A 19810-nucleotide genomic window follows, 5' to 3' on the forward strand; every position below is an offset into this window, starting at 1 on the left:
CCAATCAATATTCTTTACTTTTTTGTGTCATTATCAGGATACTTACCGAAGACGCCAGATGCAGCGTACCATTACCCGCCAGATGTCTTTTGATTTGACCAAACTGTTGGTTACAGAGGATTGGTTCAGTGATATCAGCCCCCAGACCATGAGAAGATTGCTAAATATTGTTTCAGTGACAGGTAAGTGTGACATGGTTGTGTACAGTGATCCAGTGTTGTGTTTTGGCTGCTTGTAGTTACACTCAGACTTTTTAGTGTGTAAACTAAATCTAACAAGTCAGTCCACGTGTTGATTTTGAAAATCTTCCTGAAGCAAACTCTCCTAGAGTGTGAGAAAAGCTTATAGACCATTCTATGTCTATGAAGAACTTACATAATATTGACTTCAGTTGGGAGGAAAATGATTTTAGTCTACATTTTTAGAAAGTTTTGTATTTTTAAATTTTGAAGTGAGGTAAGAAAAATACGTTTTTCATTTTCATAACACTTTGGTGTGAACAAAGCTTGTAGTGATGATATCTGAAAAGGTAAGCTGTGAGGGAAAACCAGGTTTGTTTCCTGTTCATTTTTGCTATGGATATTTGGAGTAATTGTTCTCAATGATTGTGTGGGGCTGATGAAAGCATTTTTGGACCTATTTTTCTTCAACAAAATACAATCAGGACTTGTATTTTCTAAACCTCTCTGAGGTTTAGAAACTGGAAATAACTGGAAAAGGATTTATGGAGGTTTTATAAAATCATGTTTCATGTAGTAAGTGAATAGGGAATGATTTTTTACTGTCTTTTCTATTACAGACACTTAAAGGCATTGAGTAGCCCTACAGCTAACTGGTTCAGAACAAACAAATTGAGTTACTTTTTGCATTGTTTGTAGTTAAGAGCATAAATCTGCAACAGATCTAAAATTCTGAGCTAATCTTTTAAATAAGTGTGCATTCTTCTAGCTTTGTCATTGCAATTTGTAGCGTGAAATGTCTTGTTTTGACAAATTATAGTACAGATATGAAACTATAACAAAATCACAAACTGTTAATTGTAAAATTAAATGAAAAAGAAACCTTGCAAGAACACTTTTAATGCAGTATAATCTGTGGCTACACAGAATGATTTCATGAACAGCTTTATGAGCAGAGCCTTCAGGCTGTAAGTTACATGTCATTACCAGAATTGATAAAGCAGTTCTAGAAAATTTGCTAAACTTCCAATGCATAAACTGCAGCTTTAACTTTTTCTGAGTTTTTTTAAATAACTTTTTTTGTAATTTATACCTTACCTTATTAATATAAAACAGTCCTTTCTTTATAGCTCTGAATTTTACTGTGTTGGCTATTGAAGTTGGCAGTTGTATGCTTAACTTGTTTTGACCACATTTCGTATGTGAGTGCATAGAAAATCTGTCAAAATATTCGCATGAATTTCTGTATTTAGATTGAGAAATTAATGCTGTGTGAAATTCCTTATTGAGTTTTGTTGAAGTAAGTTAAACTTCACCTGTAACAGGATGATGGTAATTAATGTTTAAGTTGACAGTTTTGGAGAGTCTCATATTCTGACCAGTATTTGCAGGAATTTTTATTAGGTTGTAAAATGATATTTTTAGATGTGACTTGAGATGATTTTGAATTTACTGAGCTAAAAATATAGTAGCAGAAAGTTCACAGATCAGATTAAAGTACTTACATGGCTGTTACTTTGAGGAAAAGAGAGATGTCTTTCAAAAGAGAAAAAAATCCCCTGTGTTTTCTTCCCTCCTTCTCTGTTTTATTAGGTCGTTTATTGAGAGCTAATCAGATCACATTCAATTGGGATAGACTGGCTAGTTGGATCAATCTCACAGAGCAGTGGCCATATAGAACATCCTGGCTCATCCTGCATCTTGAAGAGACTGAAGGTGTTCCAGATCAGCTGACTTTAAAAACCATCTATGAGAGGTAGGCATTATTCTGGTAATAGTATGCACTTTCAGTGATTAAAATAGTGATCATTATTAATGATGATTAGAATAACATGGCTTTCAAACAGCTATCACGTTGTAATCTAAAATTTCTGCAATCTTATTCTCTTCTGCTAGCTTCTGAAATCTTCTAGGTGGCTTTCATTGCTGTTGAATGCACCATATATGAATGAATGCTTTGTATTTAAAACAAAGAGAACTATACTGGAATTCTTTCACAGGTAGCTAGCTGTGCTTCTGTCTCTTGATATCAAAATTTTCATCTTTACCTTGACCAAGCTAGAAGTTGGGTTTTTTTTCCCCTTGTTAGTCTGAAGTAAGTTCTGCAGAAACTGCCCTTACTGATCAAAATCTCTGAAGGTTTCATTCAAGTGTACCTGGAGCTATGGCAGTCCCATATGCTGCAGTTAAGGAGTGGAAAAACAAAGCATGACTTTCTCCATTTCTGGTACAAGTTGCTATCCATCAGAGCTGTCTAGATACTGCAAGTGAGAACAAATGGTCCCTGTGTTGCCAGTGAGTACAGGACACGTGTGTGCTTGTATGAAGGTACTTGTGGGTTGTGACCTGATGACAGTGGGAGGAATGGAAGACAGAGAATGTGACTGAGAGTTGGGCCTATAGGAGAAAAACAGAATCTGAGAATGAAAGTCAGTGAGAAGAAAGAAGGGTTTGACTTGGGTAAGAAATAATTGAAATCAGAGGAAAAGAACAGCTGAGGTAAAGAGGGAAGACTGTGACTGATTGAACAAGTTACCAGAAAATCTAGAGACTTTGCAGGGTCCAGGGGAATGAACTTGGAGAGAAAATTTTGGAAGTGTGCTCTGCACTGGAAGTCAAGGAATAAGAGAAGATGAACTGGATGAGGGTCTGGGGTGGGCTGGAAATGGTTGAAGTGTTGAGAACGGAATTAGGATTGGATGGCAAAAATGACTGAATGAGTTGTATTAGGAAAGGAAAGTTGAAGTGAGGTTAAGATCTGGACACAGACAGCCCAGAAGGTAAGGCAAGAGTGGACTGGGCATGATGAGGCTAAAGATTGAAGACAGACTAAGAGGGCAGGTAGTAGACTGGAGTATCTTCTAGCTGGGAGATTGTTTCCAAAATACCAAATTTCAGAGGCAAATAAGTGCATGATTAGAAAACACTTTCCTCTAGAGAATGGATTCAGTTTCTGGATTTTGCATTTCCTCTGTGAGTGTAATGTACCTGTGATACCAAATATGAAGTAATGGGAACCCATCTTTCCATTGTGGGTTCACATGACTAGTGTTGCAAACATTTATGTGATCAGCCTAGTACAATAATTCAGAATCATCAGGGATCCCCCCTCCTGTCATGCTTTTCATTCTTCTCTTTATTTAGATTTGCTGTATGGCATGTTTCACAATTTTATATTTTTATATCCAACAAACTTATTACAGCTTTTTGATTATTAGCATCTACAGTAATAAATCACTTTGGAGTGATAAAAGTCCAAAGCTGTCTTCAAGACATAACAGTGTTTATATTTTCTGATAAACCAAAGGAGATATTAGAGACCTGGTTTGTAGTCATAAATGAGTACTAATAACTCCAGTATTAACTGATGTTAAATCTGTAGTAAACAAACATGAAGAAAAGGAAAGGACAGTCACAACTGAATGTGAATGACTTATTTGGGTTCTGTATTGTTTGTTGTTAGTACAGGCCCTTGAGCTGTTGATACTGGGTGCCAGCTGGGGCGTATCATGGTTTATTAGTTCAGGTGTGGATGATATTCAACACTCCTGCTATGTTGTTGTGCCTCTTGCTGTGCAGGTTGTGTTTGGAAGTAATACAGCCACTTGAGTAGACTGACAGGTCATAACTGACAGTTATAAGTGTGTAGATAATTTTTAGTATATAAAACTAGAATACATCATGTGAAGAAACAGTGAAGAACCCTGTACCATGTGTTGGAAAAGGGAATGTGGTGATCTTCTAAGTAAAGTTGTTTGTATTCTACCTAGAGTGCCAGGAAAACAAGGAAAAAGAAAATAGGACCAATATTCTGGATTCTCTGTTTAGCAAAAAATACCAGCAGGATTATTTGATATGAAAATGATAAAGCCACAAGACCTACTTTCTTGGACTACTTAACAGTTAAAAAAAAGTTTCCTAATAATAATGTTGCTGTGTGCTCAGGAGCAGAATTGATGTCTCAGCCACTTCTATTTAACCTGTGTAAGGAACTAAAGCTATAACTCTACTGAAGTATTGACAAAGCTGAGATCTCATCTGTCTGGTGATTTGGGTGATCATCTTTACCATATACTGAATATGCAAAGGTCTATGAACTCTGGAATTATCTAGAGCTCTAAAAATTGTTTTATCCAAAATAATCCTTTCTGTGTCATTGTTATTGTTTTTATCTACAACTGTTTGAAGTGCCTTGGCTAAAATATCTGTTTCCATATAATTTTAAAGTTAGTTCCTCTTTTAAAACTTCAGTTTCTGTTTTCTGACTTTTACTAGTTTATAGAGCAGTTTTCCCATTTGGAGTCTCATGAATAGATACCAGATTTTGATAATTCTGTAACTTGTTCCTGTACTGCATTTGTGTTACTTCTTTCATGTCTTTTCATGTGCAAGGTTTTTGGTTTTTTAATATTTTGATACTTTAGAGCAGGAGCAAAAGTGTAATTTTCCTAAAACTGAGTAGTTTGTATCAAACTACTTTTTATTGTGACAATTCAAAGTCTTTGGTTTTGCCACTTCAACATCTCCCTTGGATGAAAGGAATCTTGTAGATTCTGTGTTAAGTGTAGGAGTTTCACACTTGATCACATTCTCTGTATACGGAAAATGCTTTGATATTATAGTTGCTTTTCCAACTTTTAAAATATCCTGTGTTAAAAAGCTTTTGAATTGCCAGTGTTACCTTGCAGTGAGAACTCTGCTGCTGACTGCGTGGGGCAGAGGGTTAGCACAGTGGGCTGGTCTGTTACAGCTCCCTTGGGCTGAAGAGTTACAGTAGATAATTCATGTGTGCACTGAGGGTGTGACTGACAGGCGGTAATGAACCCCGTGTTGTGTCCCTGCTGTGTCCCGGTTTGTGCCCGGCTCCCCTCCCAGCGCCGCTGGCGCCGTCGGAGCTGCGGCTGAGCGGGGCGCGTTCCCCACCTGCGGCGCGGGGCGGTGCCGGCAGGTGGCGCTGGCGGAGCGTCCGCCGAGCCCCGGCCCCGCCGCTCCCGGCCCGCTCCGCGCATCCCGCGCTCCCCTTCAGCTCCAGAATTTAATTTTGCAGGCTGTATTTGCAAACCATAGTAAAGGAGAGGGCTATTTTCTGTCACATCTCAGTGCTAGCTGTTGTAGTTGCAAAGAATACAATAGGAAAACTAAACTAAGACAACTGAAAGCTGCTCTACAACTATTTGTCAGAGTTTGTGCGATGCTGGACTAGTCACCTGTATAGTACATTTCACTTGGACAGTACTTGTGCCTCTGTGGGGAGATGGCATACAACTTATGGTTCTGTAGGCTGATATTAAGCTCTCAGTGTTTGCAGCTATTTCTGGAGCTACTGAGAACTCTGCTTTCAGTTGGTGGAGTACTCTGAAAAAAATGGATATCTCAGTTTGGTAACTAACTACATACACCTATATCTCAGTGCTTCAATTTGTCTTTAAGGAAAAAGCTAATTAATATATTCTTATTATGAAAAATTGTTGAGGAAAATAAATTTATGGTTTTCTGGAGATACTGTGAAGAATATGAATATTGATGAGTATGAAAACAGTTCTGTCAGGAGAAGTGTATCTTTACTGTATCATACTATGCAGAGGTGGAAAAACCTACTGAATGTTACACTGGCAACTTTTCCCCTGGATTTTTAAAAAAATATGAAAAAGGCTATCAAAACAATACCCTAAAGAAAATTAGACTTGGATTTTTGGCACAGGCATACCTTTGTGAATGTTTATGAATTGGAGTCACTTAACTTCTCTTATAGTAACAGGTAGAATGTTGCTATGCTGTAATTCTTTCATAGAGGGGAGCAATCCTATGTTTTGTATCTGTGACAAATTTTGAAATTAAAACAATATGGAATCTACATTGTTGACTTTCAGTCTGTATTCTCAAAAAGAATGCCTTTACTCTTTTTACTTCCTTAAGCAGGCTTGCCGTGTCGTCTCACTTTTATCCTCCCACCTCCAGCCTTTCTCTCTCTCTGCTGATCTGGATCTTTCCTTGGTCTAGCTTTCCAGCTGGTACACTTATTAGTACCAGTATTTATTCCTCTGGGTTTATCTATTGCCTTTTCAAGTCATCTCTCATCATCAGGATTTTCATATAGTCTCTTTTCTTACCAGGTTAAGCTCTAAATTCTGAGTTCATCTATTGTGTTCTCCTTCCCCTTTTGTGTTTAGGTTCCTTTGTGGTCAAGCCCGCTATTGTCATTACCAACCTCTCAATCCTGGTCTGGTTTAATTATCTTTACCATTTTATTCATAGTTGTGACATATAATTAATATTCCTCTACGTTTATGTTGTGCTCCTCCATGTTGCTGTACAGAGTCTTCCTAATGTCAGTTAAACCAAAGTCGTCTGCAGAAGTTGCAAAATGCAAATTTTTAGAGCTCTCAAGTGGAATAAAATAATGGGCTTTCTGCAAATAAATTTATAAGAGAATTAAGTTGTTAGATTAAAGCAAGTTTCTGTTGAATGTGTGCAACTGAGATTTCTCAGACTTGTAAATTAGCCAGCCATGGGAATGTGCTCTCTTGTGAAGACAAATGAAACATCCATAACACCAGAATAAATGACAGTGCCCGATCTAAATAAATTATATCCTGGGAAAAATCCCTGTGGCTTTTGTAGAAGGAAGATATGTTTCAAGAAACTGAATTCTCAACAGTCAATGAATGTATGAAGAAAGCAATGAAATATTTTGAAATTTAAGAAATTTTAAGCAAGATCTTAATCTAAGAACATCTAAATGTATTAAGATTTAAGACAGTACTAGGTAAGATTGCCTCAGGAAAACAAAAGAAGGAAGCAAAAGATAGGGGTGTGTGTCTTGGGAGAAACTTACAGGTAAGGTTTCCAAAGATAAGTCTTGTGTTCTTGGACATACCTGTAAATGATCTGACAGAGGGGGGAGATACAGTGGGGGGATATAACCAGGATGACTGTTTCACATAGAGTTGTAGAAGTAGTTATCAGTAAGTTGCAGATCAAAGTCATTGTTGATATAGGTATCATAACATACTGGAGAAAATACTCTCATCTATAATCCTGCTAACACAGGAAGGGGCTGTAAATCTGCGCTGAGGAAAGGAATTCATGAATTGTTGCTGATTTCTCTGAAAAACGTTCAGTGCCTCTCAACAGTCAGAAAATGAAACAGTCTTTAGGAGTTCCTAGCAAAGCAATGGAAAGAAGGAATGTGTTGTATTATACAAATCTATGATTTTTCTAAATTTCAAGCACCAGAGTTTCCAGTCATCACATTTTAAAAAGGTTGTACCAAAGTAGAAAAGATATTTAAGAGACTGAGGAAAGCTCGTCTCACATCAGATTTTGCTGTGAATATCATCACTGTCCTATTTCCTATGCAGTGACAAGTCCCAGTTTTGCTTGAATACTTTCTCCTTTCTTCTCAAGTCTCTGTCAGTCTAAGACATTTAATTAATTCATTTCTTTTCACCAAAAGCCCTAGTTTTTCACTTCAGTTCGAGGCTCTGAGTTTTGGTCATCTTTGTTTCTTGATATTTTCTACTGCTTAAGGCTGAAGATGTCAGGGATTTGATATTGCCACCTTGTTGATTAAAAGCCATGCTATTCAAGCTGATTTTATGGGAAGGAATGTCTTCTCAGTTCCTTTCCATATTAAGTTGACTCACTAAGTAAGATAATCTGCTGAACACATTTTATCTCTTTGTATCCCTCTTATCATGGCAGAAATCAAATTCTGCAGTACTTTGTCAATTGAAAGATGTTCCTAGAAATCACTAAACTGATTCTGTAACCCTATTGCCTGTAGGCTTTTTTTACTTCTGAAATCTGGAGATGTTAGGGAGAGTTTCTGCATCTATGAGCTAACCAGTTCTCTTTAAATATGGCAGATTTACCAGTTGGTCACTTCTTAGCGCTGTTAGTAGCTGAACTGCAAGGTTTGTACGGCTGAAAGTGAAACCTCAGGCATGTGTGTGCATCTTGAGTTCAGGAATGCATTTCAGAATATGACTGGCTAAATTCGTAAGCACTTGAAAAACTATGGATGGGCTGAATTTTTACCCCTGAAGTTCCTGCAACATCAGCGGTTCTGCCAGTATGAATGCCCAGAATTGCCCAAGTTTACCTTGCATATTCAGGCACATGAGAGTCAGTAGCTGAAGCCCTTAAAAAGCCTGGGCAAATAAATGTGGTTTGAGCATGTTTGCAGTGGGAGATAAAAATCAGATTCAGCGTAAAGCACAACAGCAAAGGCTACTTTAATGGGAAGAGAAATGTGTTTAAATTAGTTAAACCAAGTGCTGAGGCAGGTTGTGTGGCAAATTACAGGAACCTTCTGGTCCTGGTGAACATAATGTCTTGTCCAGGCAGACAAGGGCACTGTAGGAAAGTTCCAGTTGGCCTTTGAAAAGAAAATGGCAAGGAACACACTGGAGGTTACCAGAGCAATTTAATGACCTACCTGTTATGGAAGGCCCCTTGGAAAGAAAAAAGTCAGTATGAAGTTGATAATAATCCATGAGTATTTCCTCATGGTCATATGTGGATATGAGACGTAGGTAGAACAGTCACCCAGGAATTAGGTAGATCTATGGTAATTATTGTCCTCTCTCTCGTGGGGTTAGGATCTAGATTCTATATCTTTCTGAATATAATTCTGGCTATCACTTGCTGAAACTGTGAGAAACGTAAGGCTGGTATAGCTAAGGAAATAGTCCTAAGAGAGACCATGATGCACTGTCTCACTCTTTAAAGATGCTGGGGAGGGGTGGATGCTTATCCCCAGAACTGAATTTATAATTTGTTTAATGATACATAATTCAGGTATTCACACAACCTTCTATTCAAGTACTTCCTACTGGCTGCTTTTGATGTTAGTCTGCTTGTTGGGCTTGATGTCACAAGGGACAGTCCTGCCTGTCATTCTTTGCCCACGCTTTGACAAAACTGGGATATTAAGACAGGGCTTATCAATTCTTTGTGAGGATATTGCAAATAGCTGCTGGTCCCTGAATTTCTGTGACTATTCTTACATATTTATTAAAAATATTAGAACAGAAGAGCTTGGCTCAGCATAGAAGAAACTCTCAAGAACCATCTGTTCAGATTAGGATCTCCACCCTTACTTAATCTCCTTGAAAATATGCCTTTTGGGAAGCTGAAGCAAACTATGAAAATCAAGAATCTTAACTTTTTGATTTTGAAAAAAAGAGAGAGATTTTCCAGGACGAGAAAATAGTTACACTTTTCTCGGAATTGTAACTAACCATTATTTAAAACTTAGCAACATATAATTCATCCATCACTTGGGCTTAAATTAACCTCTGAGATAAAGTCTTTGTGCACATACGTATGCATGCCTACCTATGATGGATGGCAAATTGGATGGCAATACGATGTGCCAAGGCAGAACATACCAAATTTAGAAGAATAGCATAGCAGCTTTCTTTTATTCAGGATTCTTTTTTTTGGGGAGGGGGGGTTGGGGAGGTGGGGTGGAGGAGGGTGGAGTGGGAGAACTAAAGGATCTAAGTCAGGCATAGCTCATGTCTTTGTTTTTTTAATGCTTTTTCAACTCTTACACCATTCCAAGGGATAATTTGTGGAAGACATCTGCTCTGTCTCCTTTATCAGTAATGGAGAGTATTGTTGTATCTTAATTTCTTAAGTTCTAGTCCAGTTTCAGCACTGGTATATGATTTTGCTTGGGTTTTTTTCCAGTCTTTACTGAAGTTACCCCTTTTTGAAATCAACCACAGAAAAAGTTATCTCTAGTAATGGTAACCAGAGAAATACTTAATTTCAGGTTACTGGATAACTCATCCTGTTTTTTCTTTTTTTTTCCCCTTTTTTCTTTTTTCCTTCTTTCTTAAACTAGTAAAAACTAATTTAGTTATAGGTGAAACAGCACATGATTACTGTAGATTGGGAGTTCTATAGCGGAGTTTCATTGGTGTCATGTTTTACTGACAGGTTCAGATCTCTTGTGTGATACACCTGTGTGAATCAAATTAAGAAATCACTTAGGTTAAAACTGTTTCACATACAGTGGAATATTCCTACTTCATTGTTTACTACTTCAATTTAAGAAAATATATTTACAGTGTACTAAAAATACCACCAAGATATAAATGATATAAAATTATTTTATTAAAGAAATTGATTTCATAAAAAAAGTAGTATTCTGTAGCACTAGTAGTAAAATTTATTTTTCTCCATATAAAGGCTCATTTATTTTTATAGCAATTTGATGACACATCTGCTTGCTTTATTTAGCTGAAAAGAAAATGTTGGTTCTTGGTGTTTTGTAAAATTGCTTTGTTAAATTATTTTCGAAATCGCTCAACTTTTAACAAATGACATTTGATACTAACATTGGAAAGCAATTTCAGCTAATTAAGTAGATCCTTCTATAAACCATTGGAACATTAAGATGACAAACTGTTCATTCAGGATTATTTTAATTGGTACAATTATTGTAATTTTGTTGCAATTATGTGTTGAGCTAAAAGCTTTTGTTTAAATCATTTGAGGGTTTTTTTGTTAATATACATAAGTAAGAAAAGAAGTAAAATAAAAACCAAAGATAAGCATTATCTGTCTACTTTTTCATTACAGTGCTTTGGACAAGTATCTATTGAATTATTCTTTTTGAAAAGTGTGTTACATGTTTTCAGCACATCTCTAGCAATGTTAAAATTGGGCAAGATCATTTGAAATGTAACTTTTCTGGAAGGTTATTATGTTAATTCCAGTTTTGACACTGTTTAAGTGCCTTTTAATAAAAAGGCTGAAATGAACTTTTGAGGGATTTGTGAGTTGCTTAATGCCTATTGATGTATTAATTTAAGAAGTGTAGCTATTTAGTGATTATAGACATTAAAAATGAAAAAGCTATGAAAGGTGCCACATTCATCACTCTGATTATAATGTTCTCTGCAATCATCTTTACCCAGGCCAGGTTTAAATAAATCACTTCCTTTAAGCAGACAATTTAGTATTCTTGTGGACCTCACAGTGAGGCATTACTTCTAAAATATTTAACCTGCTTTTTGTTTTTCTGTTTCCTTTTATTGCCTCCTACTTAAAAAGCAGGGCACATGGAAGTTATTATGTTTCTTACTGTGCTAATAGTGTAGGCTCAGTGTTAAAAGTCAATGTACCAGTTGAGTAGTAGGTGGTTGATGCCCAAACTGTCTCCTAAATAGGCTTATATGAGGCAGGGCTAAAAGAAGTAAGAAAAGTACTAGAGGACATGACAAGTAGTTATGGAAGTAGGACATGGAAGTTCAGATGAGAAGGTAGTAGGGAGAGAAAAAGGATTGGAACAAAAGCTGATAAAAACAAGAAAGGGGAATATTTTTACCTCTTTTTATTTACCTGTGTAATATAAAATAATAAATCATATTTTAAAAATACTTTCCAGATAAGTTTAGATGCTGCCAGAATAGTTAATGTGCATTAATGACATCTGTCAGAAATGTTCCTCTGTATATTTCAAATCCCTCCAAGCACCACTGATTGATACTTGTTTAAGGTAGAATACAGAAGGCTTTATTTTAACAACATTATTCAGGGAAGAAAACTTTTATTTTAAACCTGTGTAAGTCAATTCCTGAGACTTCTTTATTTTTGGGGGAATCGATCAAGTTGGGAAATAAAATTGGAGGTGATGGCTTTTTGTGCCTGCTGATCATTTTTGTCAAGCAGAAGGTTTATTCAAAACATGATGGCATGGGAAAATGTCGTGAGGTAAGATGATTAGCTGGAAATGCAAGGGCAAGATAAGAAATAGATCAGGTAATCCAAATGCTGTATAAATGTAGTGTGCCTGTGGTTCTGTTTGACTTAGATCTTGGTTATTAACCTTAAAGTTAATGTAGTTTAGCAGTTGTACTTTTTTGCCTTTCATTTCCGAATAGCATTTGTAACAGATTGATAGATCAGTCTTTGACTTTGAGAAGTGGAACTCATGCTTCTGTGAGTGAAGTTTTTGCTGTGGACTTTTGGAAGAGGAGTGTTCTTTTGCCTGAGTTTTAACTGTATCCCATGGTGTAGCCCCAGAAAAGAGTCCTGTACTGGAGACTGGGGTGAATCATGGCCATTTCTGATGCTAGAGGATCTGCAAATATTTACTGGATTTCTGAATTCCTACAGGTGAAGGTACTGACTAAAAGAATCCCTGCATAAAGCCATATGGTAGCTTTGTAGCTGACGTTCAGTGATGAAAATACCAAAACCAGATTAAAACAATCTTCTTGTAATTCACTGGTGTGAGTGATCTTGTTGGACTTGTCAATTACTTTTTTGGTTACAGACCAGCTTTGAGCAATCTTAGATTCTTCTGTGCTACTGTGTTTCACTGCTTTTCCATCTCTGTAATAAGTATAATAATTTTTTTTTAATTCTTTTGCCTTTTGTAATTCAAATAGCACTGCAAAGCTGTGAATGAATCTGAGCATTTGTAACTTCATGAACACTTTTTTTTAATTATAGAATGCCAGTGCAGGGTGTGTTCTGGAAAGTTGTATTAAAAATAGAGCTTTTTAATGTGGCTCAGTGACAGTGCATGATACTAAGTGTGGGAGATTAGTTTAGCAAATATCAATCTTTTAAGGATGAAATTGTTTTTTTCTCTCTGAAATGATTAAAAGCAACACTGAGGAGAGGTGCTTTATCTGCTGGTATTTGAATTGGATAGAGTCACTTTTGCAAAGCAAGCTTTCCTGAATACCTATGGTAATAGGAGTTTTTAAATAGCTATTGCATCTGTTCAGTGAAGTCTCTTCTGCTTAATATGCACTGAGGGGGTTTGAATTTTCGTCTAGATAGATATATCAAACTATAGCTTTCTCTTTTTTTGGTCTTTATTAAGATAAAGCATTTATTCCCTTATGTTTTAGTATTGAGTGTGTGATGGCTTTTTATTCCTGTCTTTATACAAATGTGCTTATAAGTGAATGTTCTTCTTCAGTGTCCAAATGACCTGTTGCAAATTTCAGTTTGAAGGAATGTTTGCAGCACTGCTCTTGATATGTTGATAGTACTGCAAAGTACCTGGAGTGTTTTGTGTGAGAGCTTTTAACACTGTTACTATACTGACCAAATATGAGAAGAATAGGATAAATAACTTCAGAGCAAAGCATTATATTAGTAGCATTTGTTTATTTATTGTATTTCTCTGTATCAAACCTCTAGAAAAAGTGGGGTTTTGTAATTTTTAATGAGAAGTTATTTCATTATTTTAAGCAACGTTTTACACTGTATCGAGAGAAAAATTTTAAAAGCACATGATAGATAAAACATGGTATGCCTTCATGCACGTGTGTTCTGTTGCTCTATCTATTATTTAATGGCAATTAATTAAGTCTGTTGCTTTTTATGGAGTTAAAAAGTTAAATGACTCTTCTCACTTGTAGTGAAGTCAACCTTCCACCTGTCTGGGAGCAGCAGGGCAGGCTTCTCCATGAGAGAAGGCGAGCTGGGAGCTGAGGAGAACAGCAGGGCAGATAGGGCATTGTCCTTGTGATCAAGGAGTGCAGTCCCACAGTAGCCAAACAGGAAAATCAGAGCAAGTTCAGTGACAGTAACCAGGGACAGCAAACAGCCCAGTTGGTCTGTTAGCCACAAGGCACATTTTAGGCCAAGGCAGGAATTTAGGTCAGTGGGTCAAGGTCGAGACCAAAGGTACATAGATTAGCTCAGTGAGGACCGAGGGCAAAGGCCTGAGCTTTAAAGCTGTTCTTAACTCAGGCAAGGGAGCCCTCTAGTGAAATTTCTCACAGCTCGTGTTACCACAGTCAGATCCCAGGTCGCTCTGCTGCACTGTATCAGAGCTGGCCTTGAGCACAGGCCCCAAAGCCCCTGGCTGGGGAGAAGAGATGGTAGAGCCTGTTGGCACATGCCAGGGCACTGACATGACCGATGGCCCAGGCAGTGTGGGCACAGTGCAGCCTCAAGTGCAGATGGAGGTAGTTGATGCTGTTGCCATTTTACCACCACCTGGTTGGGTCGTGAAGTAGCTGGTGAATAGGTGGGCAATGTCATGTGTAGCCCATGCTATGCTGGCAACATTCAGTGCTGGACACACTGTTGGACCACGGTGGTTATTTTCCAAGTCAGTCATCAAAGTGCAGGATGAACATAACTAGGAAAAATTTGAATCAAATTTACAGTCTCTTGAATGGAAGATAGGATGATGTACCTCTGTGTACTTATAGTAAATTATCTGTATATGAGGAAAAAGCCAGAAATAATCCATCATTGTTGGAATATAACTTAATCCACAATTGTACTGGTTTAAAAGTTAACCAGCAAGGGAAAATGAACTCAATTCAAAAGAGAGATTTATAAGTCAGAATAACAATTTATTAAAATAATGCAATAAGTACAATTATACAGACAGACAATTGGTTTTAACCCACAAAACCCAAATGTATACCCAGCACCCTGGGGTATGAACAAAAGTGGTGTACCTTGGCCCACCCCCGAGTCCAAAGCAAAGGGAGAGGGGATAAACCTGCTGGTGGGAGAGCTGCTGCAGTCTGGTCAGAAGTGGTGATTGCAGTCCAGTTGAAGGCAGTGGTCTGCAGTCTAGTTGAAGGCAGTGGTCTGCAATCTTCCTCTGGATCCCACGAGAGGGTCGCAAGGCTCTGAAATTCCCAGTTATATACTCTCCAGTTCAGGCGGGAGTGCTCAGTCCCTCCCTCAGAGTAGGGAATTCCATAAAAGGGCATGCGGATGCTCAGTCCCTCTTCCATATAAGGGTATCAGAGCGGGGAATTCCATATAAGGATATCAGAGCAGGGAATTCCATAAAAGGGTACAGGAACATCTTCCCACCTTGCAGGCCTCTACTGACAGCAGTTTTTGGGAAATGGCATGGAGGCTTATAGAATACACAGTTTTGGGTTACACCCATCCAGGGATGAATTGGTCCCAGCCGTTCTAACCAGGACAACAATGAAAGCAGTTTTTAATTTAAGAAATGCAGAATAGTGGAATGAATTTTGAAGGTTCACTTCTGTCAATGTAATGCTCTGTTTTGGCCTAATTCCTTTTAAGTTTAAGTAGTTTCTTTGGAAACAGACACTCTATAGCACTGACAGTTTTTGATGTTTTTGATTTAAAAAGTAATTCTTTTGCCTCAGGAATGTAGCCCCAGAATGAGAATAGGGTGTTCACAGTGCTTTATTTTTAGATCTGCATGCTTATGTTTTAGAAAAAGTAACTCCTAAAGTGCTTTACATGCTAACCTTTTATTTTTTATCTGAGAAGTACAGGCACGTATGGTTTTTGTGGCTCTTTGCCAAAAGATTATCATTTACATAAATATTTCTTTCAAAGGCGTAGTTTAAGACATGGAGCTCAGGAGGTTAGAATAGAGACTTCAATCTGCACACCAGCAGTGGGCTATTGGCTTCTGAACAGTAGCTTTGTTCATCGTATTCGGAACACTGTTCGCATTCAGACTTAAGTAGAGCTGGCATTAAAATTCAGCTAATTTGTTTCATGTGATTCATCAGCTGTGTGTTTTATTTAAATCTATGTCACATTCTCTTTTGGCTTTTTATTTTGTAGATTTAAGTGTTGAAGTAGGCCACTCTTTAACTCTTCAGTCCCTGACTTAAAAAGTGACTTAATTTTTACTTTGCCAGTGCTGAACTCTTATCTAGAATACTCACAGTAAATCTGTGTAACTAGTGTATATAAATAAAGCATACATTATTGATTTTGCTGTTTTTACGTTTCTGGTCTTAGATTGAAAACATACATGTGTTCAGTCAGTTTAGTTATACTTTTATGTAAGGCAAAATAGAAGAACTTAAAGGTAGTAGCTAAAAATTAGTGTAAAATATTCACTTCTCAGATTCTGCGGAGTGTACAAGTTTTACTTTGATACTGCCAATGATCTTATTTTTTCCTTTTAACCATTCACTCCTTGAGGTTAGGACTACTTTCAGCTTCTACTAGATTTCTTTAAACACTGCCACAGAATGAACTGTTCCCATTATTTGAAACTGTAACCTACTTCTGGATGTCAAGTTTGGCTTCTTATAAAACCACCTTTTATTCTCTTAAGGCTGGAGCCTGTGAAGCCTTACACGCATTGAAATTCCCCAAAGTGCATAATCCCCCTGCCATCCGGACAACATCTCATAACGATTTAAAGGATCAGAACCTTTGTTGGAATAGGCTACACTTGCTTTTATGCTTTATATTTGTTACATTTTTCCTGTGCTGTAGAAGTAACTTCTCACTATGAATGTAGTTATTCACAGACACTGTTTATGACAGCATGGTATGGCAGCATCCTCCATCTGTTAGGTATGTGGTCCATTCAGTTGTTTTCTGGTAAAATTTATAGGAATTTGTTAATTTTACTTCTACTATATAGCAAGACTATCCTGAAAGATCAGACTGAAAAATTAACACACAGTTGAAATGCATTTTTTAATGTGAAGGAGTTGTACTTCAAGCATCTAGCATTGATCCTCAATTCTTTTATTTCTCTTAACATTAAATGCTAAGTGTTCTGTGTAAATCAGCCACTTTTGTCTTTGGAAAAATCCCATGGTACATAAAATTCTACCTTTTATGGAGGTTCTAAAAATAAAGATAAGAAAAGATTGTTGCTTTTAAAAAGCAATTAAATTGTGAAATAAGGAAGATTGTTCAGCTAATGATAGACTTAGTTCATTAGGTCTATTAAAAATACAATTCAATTACAACCAGTTGGGTGGTTCTTTTAAGTGTTGCATTTTTTTCTCTTCATAGACACAAATGTGAATTTATTTAATGTAAGAGATTCCTGGTTGTACTGATAAGTTACTGGGTGTGCATGAGGGCTCCTCCCTTCCCATCCATGCATCAGTGCACTCCCCCATGACAGCACTGGCAGTTGCCTTAGCTGCTTTAACTGTCCTGTAATCAGAGAAAACTCTTACACTTTCTTTGTGCTATGCCAACTTCTTTTTGACAAGTTACAGCAGCTCGTAGAACAGTCAACATATCTATGCTGTCACCCTTTTTCACGGCACTGTAGTCATAATATATCTTTGGAAAAAGCCACTAACTACTGAGATGCATCATTGATTTTGTATTTGTATAAGGTTTTTTATCTTTATGTATTTTTTCTTGCAATTTTTTCTATTTTTCCTTTACCTACAATGTGATTACTTCACTAGTATCCATGTAGAGTGCTGTCACAGTCACTTTATAGCCATTACTGTAACTGTGTTCACCATTCTCAGTACATTCTTTCACTGTTTCCATTTTTATTATACTGGGGGTGAGAAACATTTTTTCATCTTAGTAATCTTTAGATTATCATTTCTCATTTGATATTAGATGAGATCTTGGTACTATGAGATAAGATACCAAATAAGGTGGGTCCATCTGACCCACTATCACCTGATTGCATTTGGTAGGAGCTTCTCATAAACTTCCACAAGACTAACATTTAATCCTTCTCCTTGTTCCTTCCTGAAACTCCCTTTTATACAAGTGCTTACAAAACCCCCACTGTTGCTTGACAATAGTCATAATGCATGAACAGTCCCTTACTTTGATCATGTCTCATGGTTTTGTTGTTATCCTTTGTGGCTTCCTTTCTTAGAAGGTGAATTACTTGAAAGCAGGTGGTTGTTTTCCCACTTTTTACCATGGATGCACAGTTGGATTTTGATCAACGTTAAAGATGCCTGAGTGTTCTATTACAAAAAGTGTTAGTTTAAATATGAGATTTTTTTAACCATGGACTTTCTGATTTGGGTATAGGAATTTGAATAGATGTTTGAGGTTAACATTGACTAATGTTAACTTCCCCTGACTTTGGATTTGTTTTTACTGATCTGTAAATTCTGGATCTGATTTTTGTATTCTGTATGGCTTCTTTGACATTTCTCTGAAGAATACAATTAGATCAGATTGTTTAGCAGTTTGAGGTTTTTTGCATATCAGAAAATGTTACATTAAACCTTCTGCAGACAGTGCAGTTCTTTATGGATTCTCTTATTTTCCAGAGAACAGGGAGAATGGATGCAAGTGTACTAGTATTTCACCCTAGAATATCACTATGTAAACAGAAGTCATACTCTAATAAATATGGCTTATGATGTATCTAATTTCACCCTCCCAGAATTTCAAAGAATATTCCTACAACTAAAGATGTTGAACCTCTACTTGAAATTGATGCAGATATACGGAACTTTGAAGTATTTTTATCCTCACGAACACCTGTTCTTGTTGCACGTGATGTAAGAACCTTTTTGCCTTGTACTGTGAACTTGGATCCCAAACTACGTGAAATCATTGCAGGTATGTTTTCAAATAAATGGAAAATGACAATTCTATTATTTATTTTCATTTTAAGTACAGCTACTTTGCATGTTACCCAGAATACTGATTTGTTCATCAAATCAGACCTTCAGATTGTCTGATTTGACTTCACTAAGAGGCCATTCCGTTTCACTTAGTAGCTTTGCTGTAATGGCCAGATCATACTAGATTAAAGCCTCTGTTTTGGAGGGGAGAATCTGCTGTTCTTGCTTTGGAGATTGCTTTAGCAGATGGAGGAAAGCCATTCCCTCTTGTCCTGTCACTACATGGCCTTATAAATAGTCTCCATCTTTCTTGTAGGCTCCTATCAGGTGCTGGAAGGCTGCAGTTACATCAGCCCTAAGCCTTCTCTTTTCCAGGTTGAACAAACCCAATTCTCTCAGCCTTTCCTCACAGGAGAGGTGCTCCAGCCCTCTGATCATCTTGGCGGCCTATTCTGAACTCACTCCAACAGGTCGGTGTCCTTCCTGTGCTGGGGACCCCAGAGCTGGATGCAGAAATCCAGGGGGGGTCTCACCAGAATATGTTTGGCTTTCTGGGCTGCAAGCTCATATTGCCAGCTCATGTCCAGCCTCTCATCCACCAGCACCCCCAAGTCCTTCTTGGCAGGGCTGCTCTTGATCTGTTCATCCCCCAGCCTGTATTGATATTGGGGGTTACCCTGACTCAGGTGCAGCACCTTGCATGAGGTCTTATTAAACTTCATGAGATTCCCATAGGTCTACTTCTTGAGTTTGTCCAGGTCCCTCTGGATGGCATTCCATCCCTCAGGTGTGTTAACAGCACCACTCAGCTTGGTGTCATCTGCAAACTTGCTGAGGGTGCACTCAATCCCTTCGTCCATTAATGAAGATATTAAATAACATTGGTCCCAATATGGACCCCTGAGGGACACCACTCATCACTGATGTCCATTGTGACTCTGAGCCATTGACCGCTACCCTCTGGATGTGAGTGTCCACCCGATTTCTTATCCATCTAAAAATCCAACCATCAAATCCATTTATCTCCAGTTTAAAGAGAAGCATGTTGTGGGGGACCATGTCGAAGACTTTACAGAGTCCAGATAAATGACATCTGTAGCCCTTCTTTTGTCAACTGGTATAGTCACCCCACCATAGGAGGCTACTGGGTTAGTCAGGCAGGACTTGCCCTTGGTGAAGCTGTGCTGACTGTCTTGGATCACCTCCCTGTCCTCCATGTGTCTTGGATGATCTGTTCCATGATCTTCTCATGCACAGAGGTGAGTCTGATGGGCCAGTAGTTCCTGGGATCCTCCTTTCTAATATTTTTGAAAACTTTGCAATCTATCC

At 37.6% G+C, this 19810-nt stretch overlaps 1 protein-coding gene across 3 annotated transcripts in view; it reads left to right on the forward strand.

Annotated features, from left to right (window-relative positions):
- KIDINS220 (kinase D interacting substrate 220) overlaps positions 1-19810 on the forward strand; it is a 78696-nt gene that overhangs the window by 37248 nt on the left and 21638 nt on the right. For all 3 annotated transcript variants that reach the window (XM_027690145.1, XM_027690146.1, XM_027690147.1), the window contains exons 21-23: positions 38-182; positions 1773-1935; positions 18298-18476. In XM_027690145.1, coding sequence (XP_027545946.1) covers positions 38-182; positions 1773-1935; positions 18298-18476 — 487 coding nt within the window. The remainder of the gene's footprint in view (positions 1-37; positions 183-1772; positions 1936-18297; positions 18477-19810) is intronic.

This window comes from Neopelma chrysocephalum, unplaced genomic scaffold (genome assembly GCF_003984885.1).
Source record: "Neopelma chrysocephalum unplaced genomic scaffold, ASM398488v2 Primary Assembly neopelma1_80b, whole genome shotgun sequence".
Taxonomy (NCBI): domain Eukaryota; kingdom Metazoa; phylum Chordata; class Aves; order Passeriformes; family Pipridae; genus Neopelma; species Neopelma chrysocephalum.